This window comes from Anomaloglossus baeobatrachus, chromosome 5 (assembly GCF_048569485.1).
Source record: "Anomaloglossus baeobatrachus isolate aAnoBae1 chromosome 5, aAnoBae1.hap1, whole genome shotgun sequence".
Classification (NCBI taxonomy): Eukaryota; Metazoa; Chordata; class Amphibia; order Anura; family Aromobatidae; genus Anomaloglossus; species Anomaloglossus baeobatrachus.
Window position 1 is genome coordinate 299,068,104 of NC_134357.1, and position 18,230 is coordinate 299,086,333.

Sequence of the window (18,230 nt, forward strand, 5' to 3'; positions counted from 1 at the left end):
TTCGAAACGCGTCCTCTGTTGGGGCAATTTAACTTGGACTGTTTTTACAAGTTTGATAAATAAACATGAATTTTTAATGAAGATTTTTCCATGGACTTGTTGCTGGAATTTTTTCTTATACCAGGATGATGGGGGTATATGAGCAGGCTGGGGAGTATATGAGCAGGACATTACCCCATAACAGTGTCAGCAGCAGATCCTCGCCCCATAAGTGTGTCATGACCACATTTTTTGCTTAAAATTTTATTTTCCTATTTTCCTCCTCTAAAACCAGGGTGCATCTTATGGTCCGGTGCGTCTTATAGTCCGAAAAATACGGTAAGTGTCTTCAGATTTCACACAAAATACAGAGATAAAAGCTTTTGTCACTTTTTTTCTTTTTTTGAACCAGGTTTATTTAAACAACAAGATGCCGGAAGGGAATTTCTACCTAAGATTTTTCAGCTTTTTACATTTTTTCCTATTCACCCAGCTACATGTAACAGCTACATACAAAAGTTATAAAATCTCAATCAGTTTAATAAAAAAAAAAAATAATAATAATGAAAACAGCTGAGAGGTGGGTTTGCTCCCTTAAGTAATGACCAGCAGAAGTGTCACAGTTGCCATTGTGAGGCACATTAGGCAACAGCAGATCTGTATCTATAAGCTGTTGACGGGCTCATGTAAAAAAAAAAAAAAAAAAAAAATAAAGAAAAATAATTTACTGGAATAAAAGTAGAGAGCACAGAGATATCAGAGCGAGGTGGGAGACTGTGCAAAGCACCCGCCATCTCAAATTAAATTGGTCCAGAATCATAGGTGATATTAAAGCAAAGATAAAAGGGGAATGGGGGCAGGAGTGAAAAATTAACCCCTATAATAAACACACGCATCCACCCTATTATATGTACAGTAAGGGAAGGGGGATGATGGTGAACATAGGAAACTGAACAGTGGAGGCAGTGGGTGAGGGACTGGGCAAAACTTGTTCTAGAAGTTTCCTCCCGTCTGCTGCTGGAAAACATCAATCGTATCTTCATCCTCCATCTCCAACTGGATAGAAATAAAAACAAAAAAAATTACAGGAGTTTTGTGGGGGTTTTTTCATAAAAAAGCAAGATGTAGAAAAAAAAATAAATTTACTTTCTTATACTATTTATTGGAAAGAACTAATAAAACATTTATAGTCCTTTAACACTAGTACTCCCTCCCCCCCCCCCTTAGGAAAATCAAATTTGTTACTCAAACTGTAGAGGAAACCTGATCATTCAAAGGGGTTGTCCAACCCTGGTGAAACCTTCAGCAAGTGCCAAATCCTTACAGTGTTTAATGTGCACACAGTTAAAATTCTGCCCTGCTTGCAGCTTCCAGTGGTCGTCATGTGAATGCAAATATTTTGTTTATATGATTTCTATACTTGCCATCATGTGTCGACTAGATTCTCACCCATGCCTTGCAATGCTCTATTAAACAGGATAGCACACAAGTATACAAACTGCATTCAACTGACGACTGCTAGCACTGTAATAAGGGTTCGGCAAGCTGCAACACTTGCCAAGGATTTCACCGGGGGTAGACAAGTTCTCATTCATCCATGCTACATGCCAAGGATTTCACCAGGAGTAGACAGGTTCTCATTCATCCATGCTACATGCCAAGGATTTCACCAGGGGTAGACAGGTTCTCATTCATCCATGCTACATGCCAAGGATTTCACCAGGAGTAGACAGGTTCTCATTCATCCATGCTACATGCCAAGGATTTCCCCAGGAGTAGACAGGTTCTCATTCACCCATGCTACATGCCAAGGATTTCACCGGGGGTAGACAGGTTCTCATTCACCCATGCTACATGCCAAGGATTTCACCAGGAGTAGACAGGTTCTCATTCATCCATGCTACATGCCAAGGATTTCACCAGGGGTAGACAGGTTCTCATTCATCCATGCTACATGCCAAGGATTTCCCCAGGAGTAGACAGGTTCTCATTCATCCATGCTACATGCCAAGGATTTCACCGGGGGTAGACAGGTTCTCATTCACCCATGCTACATGCCAAGGATTTCACCAGGAGAAGACAGGTTCTCATTCATCCATGCTACATGCCAAGGATTTCACCAGGGGTAGACAGGTTCTCATTCATCCATGCTACATGCCAAGGATTTCCCCAGGAGTAGACAGGTTCTCATTCATCCATGCTACATGCCAAGGATTTCCCCAGGAGTAGACAGGTTCTCATTCATCCATGCTACATGCCAAGGATTTCACCAGGGGTAGACAGGTTCTCATTCACCCATGCTACATGCCAAGGATTTCACCAGGGGTAGACAGGTTCTCATTCATCCATGCTACATGCCAAGGATTTCACCAGGAGTAGACAGGTTCTCATTCATCCATGCTACATGCCAAGGATTTCACCAGGGGTAGACAGGTTCTCATTCATCCATGCTACATGCCAAGGATTTCACCAGGGGTAGACAGGTTCTCATTCACCCATGCTACATGCCAAGGATTTCCCCGGGGGTAGACAAGTTCTCATTCACCCATGCTACATGCCAAGGATTTCACCGGGGGTAGACAGGTTCTCATTCACCCATGCTACATGCCAAGGATTTCACCGGGGGTAGACAGGTTCTCATTCATCCATGCTACATGCCAAGGATTTCAGCGGGGGTAGACAGGTTCTCATTCATCCATGCTACATGCCAAGGATTTCAGCGGGGGTAGACAGGTTCTCATTCATCCATGCTACATGCCAAGGATTTCAGCGGGGGTAGACAAGTTGTCATTCACAGCAGATTTTCTTTTAATTAGCAGAAGAGGGCTAGAAATCCTTGACTTTTTCATCACTAGGATGAGTGGATCAGCAATTCTAATTTAAGGACTTGTTCCCAGAACATGACCTGCTATCTAGATAAGTGACTAAACGCATTCAGTTGATTTTGATTTATCAAAGAGAAAAACGTAACAATAACAATTCAGGTATCACTCCCGGATGCCAATGTCTGACAGGCAGGCATTTAACCTATTGTGTATTGTGGTAAACACTTACTTGTGCTGGCGTGTCTGTCTCATTAATAGGCTGGCCATCAAACCGGAACCTAATTTGCCTCATTGACAATCCCTAATGGACAAAGAAAAAAATAGCATTATTATCCAATAACCTTTAATTGTAAGTCTACACAGCCACTGTGTCCACAGTACTGGTCGTGTAACCAAAGTTCACTAGTAGTCGCTGCTACATTACAGCAGAATACAAGTAAATGGAGTTGCATTACAACCCTCTGGGTACTATGACAAGCAAAAAGTCCAATGTGGTTGGATTTCCTACAACTTGTGTCTCAGGATCACAGTACTCTCAGGCGGTTTATATTTGTTTATAGAGCACTATTCATTCCATGGTGCTACATACAAAACAGATACAAGTTACAATAGACAGACTAGTACAGAGTAGAGGCGGTTATAATATAATCCCACTCATGTTGCACTATGGAGCTATAGCAGAGACACCTAGCGAATTTTGATGGAGTGACCGGTGTTGTGGTCAAAGTTGCTCTGTAGCACTAGCCAAAAACAACATGGCAGATTATACAACTTGGAAGACAGATTACTAAACATTTAGTACCAGATTCAGGATGCACTGATCATTGCTGGTTTTGGTATCTGAAATAATTAAAAAAATCTGGACAATTTTTCATATGCTTGTACAAACTTAGCCTAAGAGTTTATAAGAGACTTTATGTGCAAAAATCACTTCCTCTGCATTTTGGGAAAGCGGTCATGACCCCAGACACTGGGAGGAGATTTACTTTATTACTCCCGGGAGCTGCCAATTCTCAGAAGGCGTGCCCGAAATGGCTTCAGTCATAGCTCAAACCTGTGAGTGGCGGCAGTAAGCACGCCCTGGCACGCCAACTCCCAGCTCGCTCTGTAGTGTGTCTGTGCACAGCTAGCGGTCAATCAAAATTCAGAGGTATGCTTACAGCCACCGCTTAGGCTGCTTTCACACTGCATTATTACCTATGGTCACTGGTCCCATCGGTGCTTCTATCCAAATCCCCCAGCAAAATGGGTTTTGGACTCATGCGCCGATAGGGCCATTAACTATAAGGATGCAGATTGAGTCACCGTGTGCTCCATCTTGCACCATTTTCGGGTGTATACGCTTACTGCAGTCGGCCACCCACACACAGTCTTCTACATCTGGGTGTCCGCCTCTAGAAAGTGTATACTCCCGAAAATGGTGCATGACAGAGCACACGGTGACTCCGTCTGCACCATTATAGTCAATGGCCCTGTCGGCGCATGCGTCCGAAATCAGTTTTGCGGGGGGTTTGGATGGAAGCTCTGATGGGACCAGTGAATTCAGGTAATAACAGTGTGAAAGGGCCCTTACTGTGTACCAAGTGGTAAGTGAAGCCACACCAGGCATGCCTCTAACTGAAAGTTGGGGGCTTCCCATGAATATATTCAAATCTCTCATAGCCATGCTTTTAATAAGGCAGCCAGAAAGCTTTATAATGACAGTAACCTACATATTAACCCTTATATCTGCAGGTTAATAGCATTTAGGGATATTACAGGTTCCCTTTAAAAAGTAACTGGTCAGCTTGAAACTGCTGTGCAACTTATGGGCAGCACTTCAAAGAGGAGATGCAGCAGACAAATATAGGTTTGTGGCAGGGCTGTGGAGTCGGAGTCGTGGAGTCGGAGCTCATTTTGGTGGAGTCGGAGTCGGTATAAAATGCACCGACTCCGACTCCTAAAATATATAATAAATTGGGGACAGTAGTGCAATGCAGAATGTGCTGAATATTTTACTAAATAACAACATTTAGTATAATGCTTATATTTAAGTGAAAAATTTATTGTAGTACAATGTGAACATCAGACATTTAATTGTTTTTATGATACAATAATCAAGATATTTGGATAGAACATAAAATATTTATTGGAATACAACTTTAGAACACAAAAAAACTAATAAATTGTAAATATGTAATATATATAATATATATATATATACAGTGTATATACACACACACACAAGATATATATGTAATCTACTGTATATTACATAGTGTATTACATATTTACAATTTATTACAGTTTTTTGTGTTCTAAAGTTGTATTCCAATAAATATATTTTATGTTCTATCCAAATATCTTGATTATTGTATCATAAAAATTATTAAATGTCTGATGTTCACATACACATATTCATGTACTACAATAAATTTTTCACCTAACTATAAGCAATATATGTAGGAGTCGGAGTCGGAGCCGGAGTCGGAGTCGGAGCCGGAGCCGGAGTCGGAGTCGGTGCAAGAGAATTTGAGGAGTCGGAGTCGAAGGTTTGGCTTACCGACTCCACAGCCCTGGTTTGTGGGAATATATTCAATACAGCCTGTGTTTTATTTAGTGACATCCGTGCTCATTCTGGACTTAGAAATCAAGTGGGCGGTAATGATTAGGACTAGACATGACTGCTAAGCCAAAAAGGCTCGGTCACATGGAACCTGTTCCTAAAAACAGATCTATTGGTTTGGTTTCTGCTCTGCAGCATTCTGGTGGCAGATTAGACTGCATGTTCAATGTGCACGTTTCCTTTAATTACAAGAAATGGTGCCAAAACAAACAGGGCCTGGGTAAGCTGTCCTAAAGGAAAACTGGGAAGTACCCTGAATATTCACTGATGTACCTAAAGGAAAAACCATGAGTTGTATGGTATGAAAATATAGAATAAATTATGGGCAACTGCATAATCGAGAAGGGAATTTTGTTACTTACCGTAAATTCCTTTTCTTCTAGCTCCAATTGGGAGACCCAGACGATTGGGGTGTATAGCTACTGCCTCCGGAGGCCACACAAAGCATTACACTAAAAAGTGTAAGGCCCCTCCCCTTCTGGCTATACACCCCCCGTGGGATCACGGGCTGCTCAGTTTTAGTGCTAAAGCAAGAAGGAGGAAAGCCAATAACTGGTTTAAACAAATTCAATCCGAAGTAACATCGGAGAACTGAAACCGTTCAACATGAACAACATGTGTACCCGAAAAAAACAAAAATCCCGAAGGAAACAGGGCGGGTGCTGGGTCTCCCAATTGGAGCTAGAAGAAAAGGAATTTACGGCAAGTAACAAAATTCCCTTCTTCGGCGCTCCATTGGGAGACCCAGACGATTGGGACGTCCAAAAGCAGTCCCTGGGTGGGTAAAATAATACCTCAAGTTAGAGCTGCAAAACAGCCCTCCCCTACGAGGAGGCAACCGCCGCCTGCAGGACTCTTCAACCTAGGCTGGCGTCCGCCGAAGCGTAGGTATGCACCTGATAATGTTTGGTGAAAGTGTGCAGGCTCGACCAGGTAGCCGCCTGGCACACCTGTTGAGCCGTAGCCTGGTGTCGTAATGCCCAGGACGCACCCACGGCTCTGGTAGAATGGGCCTTCAGCCCTGATGGAACCGGAAGCCCAGCAGAACGGTAGGCTTCAAGAATTGGTTCCTTGATCCATCGAGCCAGGGTGAATTTGGAAGCCTGCGACCCTTTGCGCTTACCAGCGACAAGGACAAAGAGTGCATCCGAGCGGCGCAGGGGCGCCGTGCGGGAGATGTAGATTCTGAGTGCTCTCACCAGATCTAACAAATGCAAATCCTTCTCATACCGATGAACTGGATGAGGACAAAAGGAAGGTAAGGAGATATCCTGATTGAAATGAAAAGAGGATACCACCTTAGGGAGAAATTCCTGAATCGGGCGCAGCACTACCTTGTCCTGGTGAAACACCAGGAAGGGAGCTTTGGATGACAGCGCTGCTAGCTCAGACACTCTCCGAAGAGACGTGACCGCTACCAGAAAGGCCACTTTCTGTGAGAGTCGAGAAAGTGACACCTCCTTCAGAGGCTCGAAGGGCGGCTTCTGGAGAGCAACCAGTACCCTGTTCAGATCCCATGGATCTAACGGCCGTTTGTACGGAGGGACGATGTGACAAACCCCCTGCAGGAACGTGCGTACCTGAGGAAGTCGTGCTAGACGCTTCTGAAAAAATACTGATAGCGCTGAGACTTGTCCTTTAAGGGAGCCGAGCGCTAAGCCTTTTTCCAACCCAGATTGCAGGAAGGAAAGAAAAGTAGGCAATGCAAATGGCCAGGGGGACACTCCCTGTGCAGAGCACCAGGATAAGAAAATCTTCCACGTTCTGTGATAGATCTTAGCAGACGTGGGCTTCCTAGCCTGTCTCATGGTGGCCACGACCCCTTGAGATAATCCTGAAGTAGCTAGGATCCAGGACTCAATGGCCACACAGTCAGGTTCAGGGCCGCAGAATTCAGATGGAAAAACGGCCCTTGTGACAGTAAGTCTGGCCGGTCTGGTAGCGCCCACGGTTGGCCGACCGTGAGATGCCACAGATCCGGGTACCACGATCTCCTCGGCCAGTCTGGGGCGACGAGTAAGACGCGGCGGCAATCGGACCTGATCTTGCGTAGCACTCTGGGCAAGAGTGCCAGAGGGGGAAACACATAGGGAAGCTGGAACTGCGACCAATCTTGCACCAAGGCGTCTGCCGCCAGAGCTCTTTGATCGCGAGACCTCGCCATGAAGGCGGGACCTTGTTGTTGTGCCGAGACGCCATTAGGTCGTCGTCCGGCACTCCCCAGCGGCGGCAGATTTCCTGAAACACGTCCGGGTGAAGGGACCATTCCCCTGCGTCCATGCCCTGGCGACTGAGGAAGTCTGCTTCCCAGTTTTCTACGCCGGGGATGTGAACTGCGGATATGGTGGAGGCCGTGGCTTCCACCCACATCAGAATCCGCCGGACTTCCTGGAAGGCTTGCCGACTGCGTGTCCCACCTTGGTGGTTGATGTATGCCACCGCTGTGGAGTTGTCCGACTGAATTCGGATCTGCTTCCCTTCCAGCCAGTGCTGGAAGGCTTGTAGGGCAAGATACACTGCCCTGATTTCCAGAACATTGATCTGAAGGGTGGACTCCTGCTGAGTCCACGTACCTTGAGCCCTGTGGTGGAGAAAAACTGCTCCCCACCCTGACAGGCTCGCGTCTGTCGTGACCACCGCCCAGGATGGGGGTAGGAAGGACCTTCCTTGTGATAATGAGGTGGGAAGAAGCCACCACTGAAGAGAGTCCTTGGCCGTCTGGGAAAGGGAGACTTTCCTGTCCAAGGACGTCGACTTCCTGTCCCATTGGCGGAGAATGTCCCATTGAAGTGGGCGCAGATGAAACTGCGCAAACGGAACTGCCTCCATTGCTGCCACCATCTTCCCTAGGAAGTGCATGAGGCGTCTTAAGGGGTGCGACTGGCCTTGAAGGAGAGACTGCACCCCTGTCTGTAGTGACCGCTGCTTGTCCAGCGGAAGCGTCACTACCGCTGAGAGAGTATGAAACTCCATGCCAAGATATGTTAGTGATTGGGTCGGAGACAGGTTTGACTTTGAAAAGTTGATGATCCACCCGAAGGTCTGGAGAGTCTCCAGCGCAACGTTCAGGCTGTGTTGGCATGCTCCTTGAGAGGGTGCCTTGACAAGTAGATCGTCCAAGTAAGGGATCACCGAGTGTCCCTGAGAGTGCAAGACTGCTACCACTGCTGCCATGACCTTGGTGAAAACCCGTGGGGCTGTCGCCAGACCAAATGGCAGGGCTACGAACTGAAGATGGTCATCCCCTATCACGAAGCGTAGAAAACGCTGGTGCTCTGGAGCAATCGGCACGTGGAGATAAGCATCTTTGATGTCTATTGATGCTAGAAAATCTCCTTGAGACATCGAGGAAATGACGGAGCGGAGGGATTCCATCCGGAACCGCCTGATTTTCACGTGCTTGTTGAGCAGTTTTAGGTCCAGAACAGGACGGAAAGAGCCGTCCTTTTTTGGTACCACAAACAGATTGGAGTAAAAACCTTGACCTTGTTCCTGAGGAGGAACAGGGATCACCACTCCTTCTGCCCTTAGGGAGCACACCGCCTGCAGAAGAGCATCGGCTCGGTCGGGAGGTGGGGAAGTTCTGAAGAATCGAGGCGGAGGACGAGAACTGAACTCTATCCTGTACCCGTGAGACAAAACGTCTCTCACCCACCGGTCCTTGACCTGTGACAGCCAAATGTCGCCAAAGCGGGAGAGCCTGCCACCGACCGAGGATGCGGAGAGAGGAGGCTGAAAGTCATGAGGCAGCCGCCTTGGAAGCGGTTCCTCCGGCTGCTTTCTTTGGGCGTGAGTGAGCCCGCCAGGAATCTGAACTCCTCTGCTCTTTCTGAGTCCTTTTGGACGAGGAGAATTGGGCCCTGCCCGAGCCACGAAAGGACCGAAACCTCGACTGTCCCCTCCTCTGTTGGGGTTTGCTTGATCTGGGCTGGGGTAAGGAAGAGTCCTTACCCTTGGACTGTTTAATGATTTCAGCCAATTGCTCACCAAACAGTCTGTCTCCAGATAATGGCAAACTGGTTAAGCATTTTTTGGACGCAGAATCTGCTTTCCATTCTTTCAACCACAAGGCTCTGCGTAAAACGACAGAGTTGGCAGACGCCATAGATGTACGGCTCGTAGAGTCCAGGACAGCATTGATAGCGTAAGTCGCAAACGCAGACATTTGCGAGGTTAAGGACGCCACCTGCGGCACTGATGGACGTATGACAGAGTCCACCTGCGCCAGACCAGCTGAAATAGCTTGGAGTGCCCACACGGCTGCGAATGGTGGAGCAAACGACGCGCCAATAGCTTCATAGACAGATTTCAACCAAAGGTCCATCTGCCTGTCAGTGGCATCTTTAAGTGAAGCCCCATCTTCCACTGCAACTATGGATCTAGCCGCAAGCCTGGAGATTGGGGGGTCCACCTTTGGACACTGGGTCCAGCGTTTGACCACGGCAGGGGGGAAAAGGATAACGTGTATCCTTAAGACGCTTGGAAAAACGCTTATCTGGATAAGCATGATGTTTCTGGACTGCTTCTCTGAAGTCAGAGTGGTCTAGAAAAGTACTCAATTTACGCTTGGGATATCTGAAATGGAATTTCTCTTGCTGTGCAGCTGCCTCCTCCGCTGGAGAGGCTGGGGGAGAAATATCCAACAGTCTATTGATGGCCGCTATAAGGTCATTCACCATGGCGTCACCATCAGGAGTATCCAGATTGAGAGCGGTCTCAGGATTAGACTCCTGATCATCTACCTCTGTCTCATCATACAGAGAATCCTCTCGCTGAGACCCTGACCAGCGTGATGACGCCGAGGGTCTCTCCCAGCGAGCTCGCTTAGGCTGCCTGGGACTGTCGTCCGAGTCAGAGCCTTCAGCCTGTGATGTGTGGGACCCCCTTGGAGCACGGATTAGTTACAACTGAGGGGGACCGGGGAACAGTGAATCAACAGTGCCCATGGTCTGAGCGACCGGCCTGGACTGCAAAGATTCTAGAATTTTTGTCATAGTCACAGACATCTTATCAGCAAAAACTGCAAACTCTGTCCCCGTCACCGGGGCAGGATTCACAGGCATCTCTGCCTGGGCCACTACTAGCATAGACTCCGGCTGACGAAGTGGCACAGGGACCGAACATTGCACACAATGGGGGTCAGAGGAACCTGCCGGTAGATCAGCCCCACATGCGGTACAAGCAGCATATAAAGCCTGTGCCTTGGCACCCTTGCTTTTTGCGGATGACATGCTGTCGTCTCCTCAGAGCAATATAGGGTATAAGCCAAGAAGCGACCGTACAGTGCAATATATATAGGTACAGACAAAAGTACACTAAACAACACTGTGGCACTAGTGGGGTCAGCACCTAGGTGCTGCTTACCGCCCGCTTAAGAGCGGGTGTGTGGTCGCCAGAATCCCCTGTCTGGATCTCCCAGGGCTATGTCCGTTCTCCAGCTCAGACTGCATGCAGGAATGGCTGCCGGCGTCCTGTGAAGAGGGACGGGCCGTGGGCGTGCTGCAGACAAAGAGCGGGAAACTGGCGTCCCACTGTGCCCAGTGAGAGGGCTGGAGTATGTAAATACGACTCCAGCCCTTCGGCGCTGATCATTATACAGCGTCTCGCCCCTTCCCTGACTGACAGGGTTGGGGGCGGGAACGAAACGGAACTAGGCCGCAAACGCCGGGGACTAGATTTATAAGCGCTGCCGTCGTAAAAGCACGGTCAGCGCGAAGTCCCCGGCGCACCACAAGTCACAGCCGCGCCGCAGCCTCTAGGGGCGGCCGGCGCGGTAGTTCCCCACAAATAAACTCACTGTAGCTAAGCTGCAGTGAGTATAGCCCAAGCGCGCAGCGCTACTGTCCCCGGCGCACTAGCACACCCAGCAACGCTGGAGTGTGTCTGTGCCTGTCTGCACGGGGACACAGAGTACCTGAATGTTGCAGGGCCTTGTCCCTGACGGTACCCAGCTCCGTATCCAGCAGGTTCTCCGGGTTTGTGGATGGAGCCCGGCCTCAGAGCCTGGAGGCCGGTAAGATCCCACTTCACCAGAGCCCTTCAGGGGGATGGGGAAGGAAAACAGCATGTGGGCTCCAGCCTCCGTACCCGCAATGGGTACCTCAACCTTAACAAACACCGCCGACAAAAGTGGGGTGAGAAGGGAGCATGCTGGGGGCCCTAGTATGGGCCCTCTTTTCTTCCATCCGACATAGTCAGCAGCTACTGCTGACTAAACAGTGGAGCTATGCGTGGATGTCTGACCTCCTTCGCACAAAGCTTGAAAACTGAGCAGCCCGTGATCCCACGGGGGGTGTATAGCCAGAAGGGGAGGGGCCTTACACTTTTTAGTGTAATGCTTTGTGTGGCCTCCGGAGGCAGTAGCTATACACCCCAATCGTCTGGGTCTCCCAATGGAGCGCCGAAGAAATAAGCTGTGACAACACCGGCTCTTTTTACATCACATTCGGCCTTTTGACAGAGGTATTATGCAAGTATAACTTATTATAAGACATGCATGAAAGGCCATGAAACTTCATTCATTATAAACAACTAGACAAAAAGTATAAGGCCTAAAATAATTTTATTGAACAGATTAAAATAAAAAAAATGACATACAACATCTGAAAATGGTGGTATGGGAATGGACAAAAAGACTGCAGAAAAGTAACCAATATTCATATAGAGAGTACAATTTTTAAGATGTCTACATGCAATAGATTAATATAAAATTAATCTATTGCATGTAGACAGCTTAAAAATTGTTCTCACTACGTATGAATATTGGTTACTTTTCTGCAGTCTTTTTGTCCATTCCTGTATAACCATTTTCAGACGTATGTTATTTTTTTATTTTAATCTAGTCAATAAAAATTATTTTAGGCCTTATACTTTTTTTGTTCAACCTTTTATTTTCAAAAAAAGAGTTTTTTTAACATGTTATACAACAAAAGAAAATAGACATTTGCAAAAGTAAACGAAACATTTCACAGGTGTGTGTACAAATATGCTATGTCATACACATATGGAATGTCAATCGAAGGGTGGGTGGGGTTTGGTCATTGGATAAAACCGAGGATGGGAGACACTGGGACCAGTCCCAAGGGGACCCGGTGGAGCCTTCGCACATCCCCTCAGGGTCATGTATAGGAGGAGAACGTATTATCATAGGCCTATTTTCATCCTTAAATATGGTAGGTGTCCACAAGCTCATCCCAACTAGACCATGTGGCTACAAAATCATCCATGGTATTATTGAGCTGGGCTGTCAATTTTTCCATATTTCTAACATCTTTTATCCGGACGTATAGATCAGAGACAGATGGAGGGGCCGCTCTCTTCCAGAATAATGAGACCAGGCATTTAGCAGCCGTAAGGATATGAAGTAGGAGTTTTAATTCCGATTTGCTTAAGGATGACGGGAGGGCATTTAGCAAAAACACCACCGGGTCCCTGGACACACTTCTGCCAAGCAATCTGCCCATCAGTGACTCTACCTCCTCCCAGAAACCCACGATGGCCGAGCATGTCCAGAAAATGTGGTATAAAGATGCTCCTCCAAGGCCGCACCTCCAACATACATCCGGGTGGTTACGATTAAACTTATGTAAGAGCTCTGGAGTGTGGTACCATGTCATGAGGATTTTAACTTGGTTCTCCTTGTAGAGAGTGCTAATCGAGGACCGGAATGTCCTGGCCCATATCACTGACCAGAGCGCGTCCGATATTGGGCGTCCTATCCAACCCTCCCATCTCCTCATGTACGTGTATTTCACAGTATCCGAAAGATCCCCAGTTATCAGTATATTATAAATGACTGAGATTAATCCTCTGGTCGAGGTCCGGCCAGAGCATAGGGTCTCGAATGCGGTTGGGCGACATACCCCCGTCAGTCCCATAATGTCTGTAAAGAAATGTGTTATTTGTTGGTATGAGAAATACAGATGAAAAGGTAGGTTATATTGGTATCGTAGGTCTGAGAATGGCTTTAATTTTAGAGTCACCGGGTTAACTATATCTCAGAAACAGTACAGGCCAGTCTTTGCCCACAGCCCCGTCACCCCCGGACTCATACCCTCCGTCAGGTGTGGTGTAGACAGGAAAGGGGTTAACAGAAGTCTGTGACGACAGCTGAAATTTCATTCTACACTGCCGCCAAATCTCTCTTGTGAATGCCATTGGGCCCAAGAGGTAGGCCTTATACTTTTTGTTTAGTTGTTTATAACTTAATGTAAAGCTCTGACTGATGCCCCTAGAATATGCCACAGTAGTATTTTTTGTGCTGTTTCTCTATTGGAAGTCACATGTATACTTGCCTGGGTTAAGGGAAAAGTGAGTGGCATCTGCTGGGTAAACACACTATGTGAACTCAGCCCCAGCACTGTAAAACACCTAAATGTTGGCCATTCACTGTTCAATAGAAGGGCTCACCTGTCGTTCACAATAAGCCTTCATGAGCTTATTGAGTGGTGTATGTTTTTTAATCTTGAACTGGACGACAGAGCCATCTTGGCCAGCTACCTTCAAGTTGATGTGATCGTTGTTTTCAGTTTTCACGCTCTCCTGCAATAACAAGAACCCTTAGTTGTTACATATCTCCAAACAGCATAACTAGGAGCAAAATATAAAGTCATTCTACCATTATACACGATAAAAATACAAGGTTGAACTAGATGGACCTAGGTCTTTTTTTCAACCTATGTAACTATGTAAATACCCCATTAAGGCTATAAATAGGCCATCACAGCATTTTCATTACATGGAGCAAATGAGTAATACTATAAGCTGAAATATAAATGGAGAATTACAAGGGTAAAGTATCCCTGTGTGGAGTCCTTCGAGGCATGCATGTGTGTGGGGGAGCACCATGCAGCCCTCCTGTGCTTAGAGGCAATGTCTGTGGAGGGGGGGGGGGGAGCACCATGCAGCCCTCCTGTGCTCAGAGGCATGTCTGTGTGGGGGATCACCATGCAGCCCTCCTGTGCTTAGAGGCATGTCTGTGTGGGGGACCACCATGCAGCCCTCCTGTACTCAGGGGCATGTCTGTGTGGGGGAGCACCATGCAGCCCTCCTGTGCTCAGGGGCATGTCTGTGTGGGGGAGCACCATGCAGCCCTCCTCTGCTTAGAGGCATGTCTGTGTGGGGGATCACCATGCAGCCCTCCTGTGCTTAGAGGCATGTCTGTGTGTGTGTGTGGGGGGGGGGGGAATCACCATGCAGCCCTCCTCTGCTTAGAGGCATGTCTGTGTGGGGGATCACCATGCAGCCCTCCTGTGCTCAGAGGCATGTCTGTGTGGGGGATCACCATGCAGCCCTCCTGTGCTCAGAGGCATGTCTGTGTGGGGGATCACCATGCAGCCCTCCTGTGCTCAGAGGCATGTCTGTGTGGGGGATCACCATGCAGCCCTCCTGTGCTCAGAGGCATGTCTGTGTGGGGGATCACCATGCAGCCCTCCTGTGCTCAGAGGCATGTCTGTGCGGGGGATCACCATGCAGCCCTCCTGTGCTCAGAGGCATGTCTGTGTGGGGGATCACCATGCAGCCCTCCTGTGCTCAGAGGCATGTCTGTGTGGGGGATCACCATGCAGCCCTCCTGTGCTTAGAGGCATGTCTGTGCGGGGGATCACCATGCAGCCCTCCTGTGCTCAGAGGCATGTCTGTGCGGGGGATCACCATGCAGCCCTCCTGTGCTCAGAGGCATGTCTGTGCGGGGGATCACCATGCAGCCCTCCTGTGCTCAGAGGCATGTCTGTGCGGGGGATCACCATGCAGCCCTCCTGTGCTCAGAGGCATGTCTGTGCGGGGGATCACCATGCAGCCCTCCTGTGCTCAGAGGCATGTCTGTGCGGGGGATCACCATGCAGCCCTCCTGTGCTCAGAGGCATGTCTGTGTGGGGGATCACCATGCAGCCCTCCTGTGCTCAGAGGCATGTCTGTGTGGGGGATCACCATGCAGCCCTCCTGTGCTTAGAGGCATGTCTGTGTGGGGGATCACCATGCAGCCCTCCTGTGCTTAGAGGCATGTCTGTGTGGGGGACCACCATGCAGCCCTCCTGTGCTCAGAGGCATGTCTGTGTGGGGGACCACCATGCAGCCCTCCTGTGCTCAGAGGCATGTCTGTGTGGGGGACCACCATGCAGCCCTCCTGTGCTCAGAGGCATGTCTGTGTGGGGGACCACCATGCAGCCCTCCTGTGCTCAGAGGCATGTCTGTGTGGGGGACCACCATGCAGCCCTCCTGTGCTCAGAGGCATGTCTGTGTGGGGGACCACCATGCAGCCCTCCTCTGCTCAGAGGCATGTCTGTGTGGGGGATCACCATGCAGCCCTCCTGTATGAGATCTAACAATGCCCGGGGACCAGTTCCCATTGTAAGCACAAAACTAAGACAGGACAGACCCATAATAAGCAATCAGAAAGGAGCTCTCCAGTGTGGGGAAACACGTGTTAGAAATGGTTAACCTAGCCCATTTTCTGGTATCTCTACCAATCAGCTGCAGGAGAGCCAGGCAGCAAGTGTTAGGATTCCCCACAGCGCCACCACATGGAGGAATACAGCATTACAGACGTGTGATGGAGATGCATGGGCTGTGGGGCAGGGATGCTGTGCTCGATCTGAGGGAGGCTCTGTGCAGCCTCTTGGGCTAATTGAAGCCCCGATAAGAGGGCTCAGCAATTCCAGGTCCACATTATGGAGCGAGGGTCCGCACATAGGCATTCAGCACAGGCTGTATGAGCCGCCATACCGCCCGGATCATTCCCGGGCCCCGCACTCCATTCCCTGCCCAAGCAGCGCTGCGGCCATCCCCCGCCAACCACAGCGACTTATCCATCCCAGGCCTCTATCCATCCGCACCAACGCCATCACCTACAGGCCTCATTCACACCGCATGACGCAGCCGCCCGCCGTTTATAGAACCCCACACGCCCTGACCTTTGGTTTGTCGTCCGCCATGCTGGGGATAATGCCGGTATCCGGTAGCGTCGCCTCCTCACAAAGAGCCTAAACCCGCGCGGGTCGTTTTGCCGGGAAAGCGCACGTACAAACACTGCGTGCTTACGTGCGCGGCCCCGATTAGCCCCTCCTACACTAGAACGTCAGAGAATCCCGCTCTGTGGACCACGTGGTTAGAGACTGCGCATGCCTGAGCTAGTGAGCTTATGTGAGAGATGAATTCGGGCTGTGGTGCCGCTGAAAAGTCAGTGGCCGTTGGCTGTGGCGCTCAGAGTGTTCCCCGGGCACAGCCCGCCCACTTGGGCCTCACTCACTCGCAGGGGCACTCACACTCTGTGTATCATAGTTCTGGTGGGGGATGTCACGCTGTGTACAAATCTGCTCCGCTTCCACTCCTGAAAAGTGGGACGAGTGGAATCCGCATGGGTAACCTTTTGTCATACGACAGTATGACGTGTATTTTTGTCAGCAGCTATTATTCTACAGTCATTTACAGCACCACTTAGGCTGCTTTCACACATCCGGTTTTTGCTGTGCGGCACAATACGGCGCTCTGCAGAAAAAACGCAAGGGTTTTTTTTGCCGCCGGTTGCGTTTTTCCGCATAGACTTGCATTAGTGCCATATTGTACCGCATGGCCTTGCGTTGTGTCCGACTTTTGACGAATGCGGCATATTTAGCCCATGCGGCGGCCGCAGGGCCGGCGTCACCACGCGGCATACCCGGGCAAGTGCCGGGGCCCTGGACTGACGGGGGGGCCCACTCACGCTATCTAGGACACCTGCGCAGTACGTCGCGCCGTTCATTTTCCCTGTCGGCCTTCGTACTGCCTGCTATTTGCGTTCCACTGTGGAACGCAAGACGGGTGGGGGAGGGGCACATCTCTCCTCCCTCCTCCCCTACTTGATTACTAGTCCACTGTTCATCCCAATGCGTAACGCATGCTGGGACCGCCTCCTCTCACCTCTTTGATGCGAACGTATTGGAGCCGTGCGACCCATTCCTGCTGCTGTCAGAACGCCCCCGTACGTCGTTTCCTCTTACGACAGCAGTGGGCGGGCCTTCAAAGAATGATCGTCATCAGCAGCAGCACACAGATGCACTTCCTGCTACCACAGTGGAACGCACACCGGCACCGCCTCGTTCAGGACCTTGTTGTCACTGGCGACCGGCCGACTCACGGCAGTACAGTACGGAAGCAGGTCCAAACCGTCCGGGTTCATTGGAGTACAAGAAGCCCAGGTTAGAAGAGCTACTCCTGGAGGCCAGAAGTGCATTGCCACTGTTTGTTTTCTTTTTTTTTGCATTTATATTGTACCTATGTGTGTTTGCCAGCTTTTTTTTTTTTTTAAATAAACCTGCCTGACATTTCATATGTATTGTCTTGACTCTTTTTTTTTTCCCCTTGAAAAACTCTGTATATTATATATGTATAATAATGTGAGGGGCAGATGGGTTGTGCAGTGGTATAGTGGGGTGAGGGGGATGGGTGAGGGTACAGTAGGTGAGGGCAGAGCTGGTCGTGCAGCGGTATAGTGGGGTGAGGGGGATGGGTGAGGGTACAGTAGGTGAGGGCAGAGCTGGTCGTGCAGCGGTATAGTGGGGTGAGGGGGATGGGTGAGGGTACAGTAGGTGAGGGCAGAGCTGGTCGTGCAGCGGTATAGTGGGGTGAGGGGGATGGGTGAGGGTACAGTAGGTGAGGGCAGAGCTGGTCGTGCAGCGGTATAGTGGGGTGAGGGGGATGGGTGAGGGTACAGTAGGTGAGGGCAGAGCTGGTCGTGCAGCGGTATAGTGGGGTGAGGGGGATGGGTGAGGGTACAGTAGGTGAGGGCAGAGCTGGTCGTGCAGCGGTATAGTGGGGTGAGGGGGATGGGTAAGGATATAATAGGT

General features: G+C 49.3%; 1 protein-coding gene across 1 annotated transcript; it reads right to left on the reverse strand.

The window, feature by feature from the left end:
• Positions 1-369: 369 nt before the first annotated feature.
• SUMO2 (small ubiquitin like modifier 2) lies at positions 370-16,444 on the reverse strand. Its single transcript, XM_075347489.1, has 4 exons — positions 16,320-16,444; positions 13,819-13,950; positions 3,034-3,105; positions 370-1,035 (listed from the first exon to the last, which is right to left on the reverse strand). The coding sequence occupies exons 1-4, from the start codon at positions 16,338-16,340 to the stop codon at positions 973-975; spliced, it is 288 nt and encodes a 95-aa protein (XP_075203604.1). The 5' UTR covers positions 16,341-16,444; the 3' UTR covers positions 370-972.
• Between the last annotated feature and the right edge of the window lie 1,786 nt (positions 16,445-18,230).

What these genes read in the sequence shown, in the direction of transcription:
- SUMO2 (XM_075347489.1), bottom strand. Translation starts at nt 16,340, where the DNA reads ATGGCGGACGACAAACCAAAG. An exon ending in TGGCGGACGACAAACCAAAG is followed by an intron (nt 13,951 to 16,319) that starts GTCAGGGCGTGT and finishes TTGTTATTGCAG; the next exon opens with GAGAGCGTGAAAACTGAAAA. An exon ending in AGGCTTATTGTGAACGACAG is followed by an intron (nt 3,106 to 13,818) that starts GTGAGCCCTTCT and finishes TTTGTCCATTAG; the next exon opens with GGATTGTCAATGAGGCAAAT.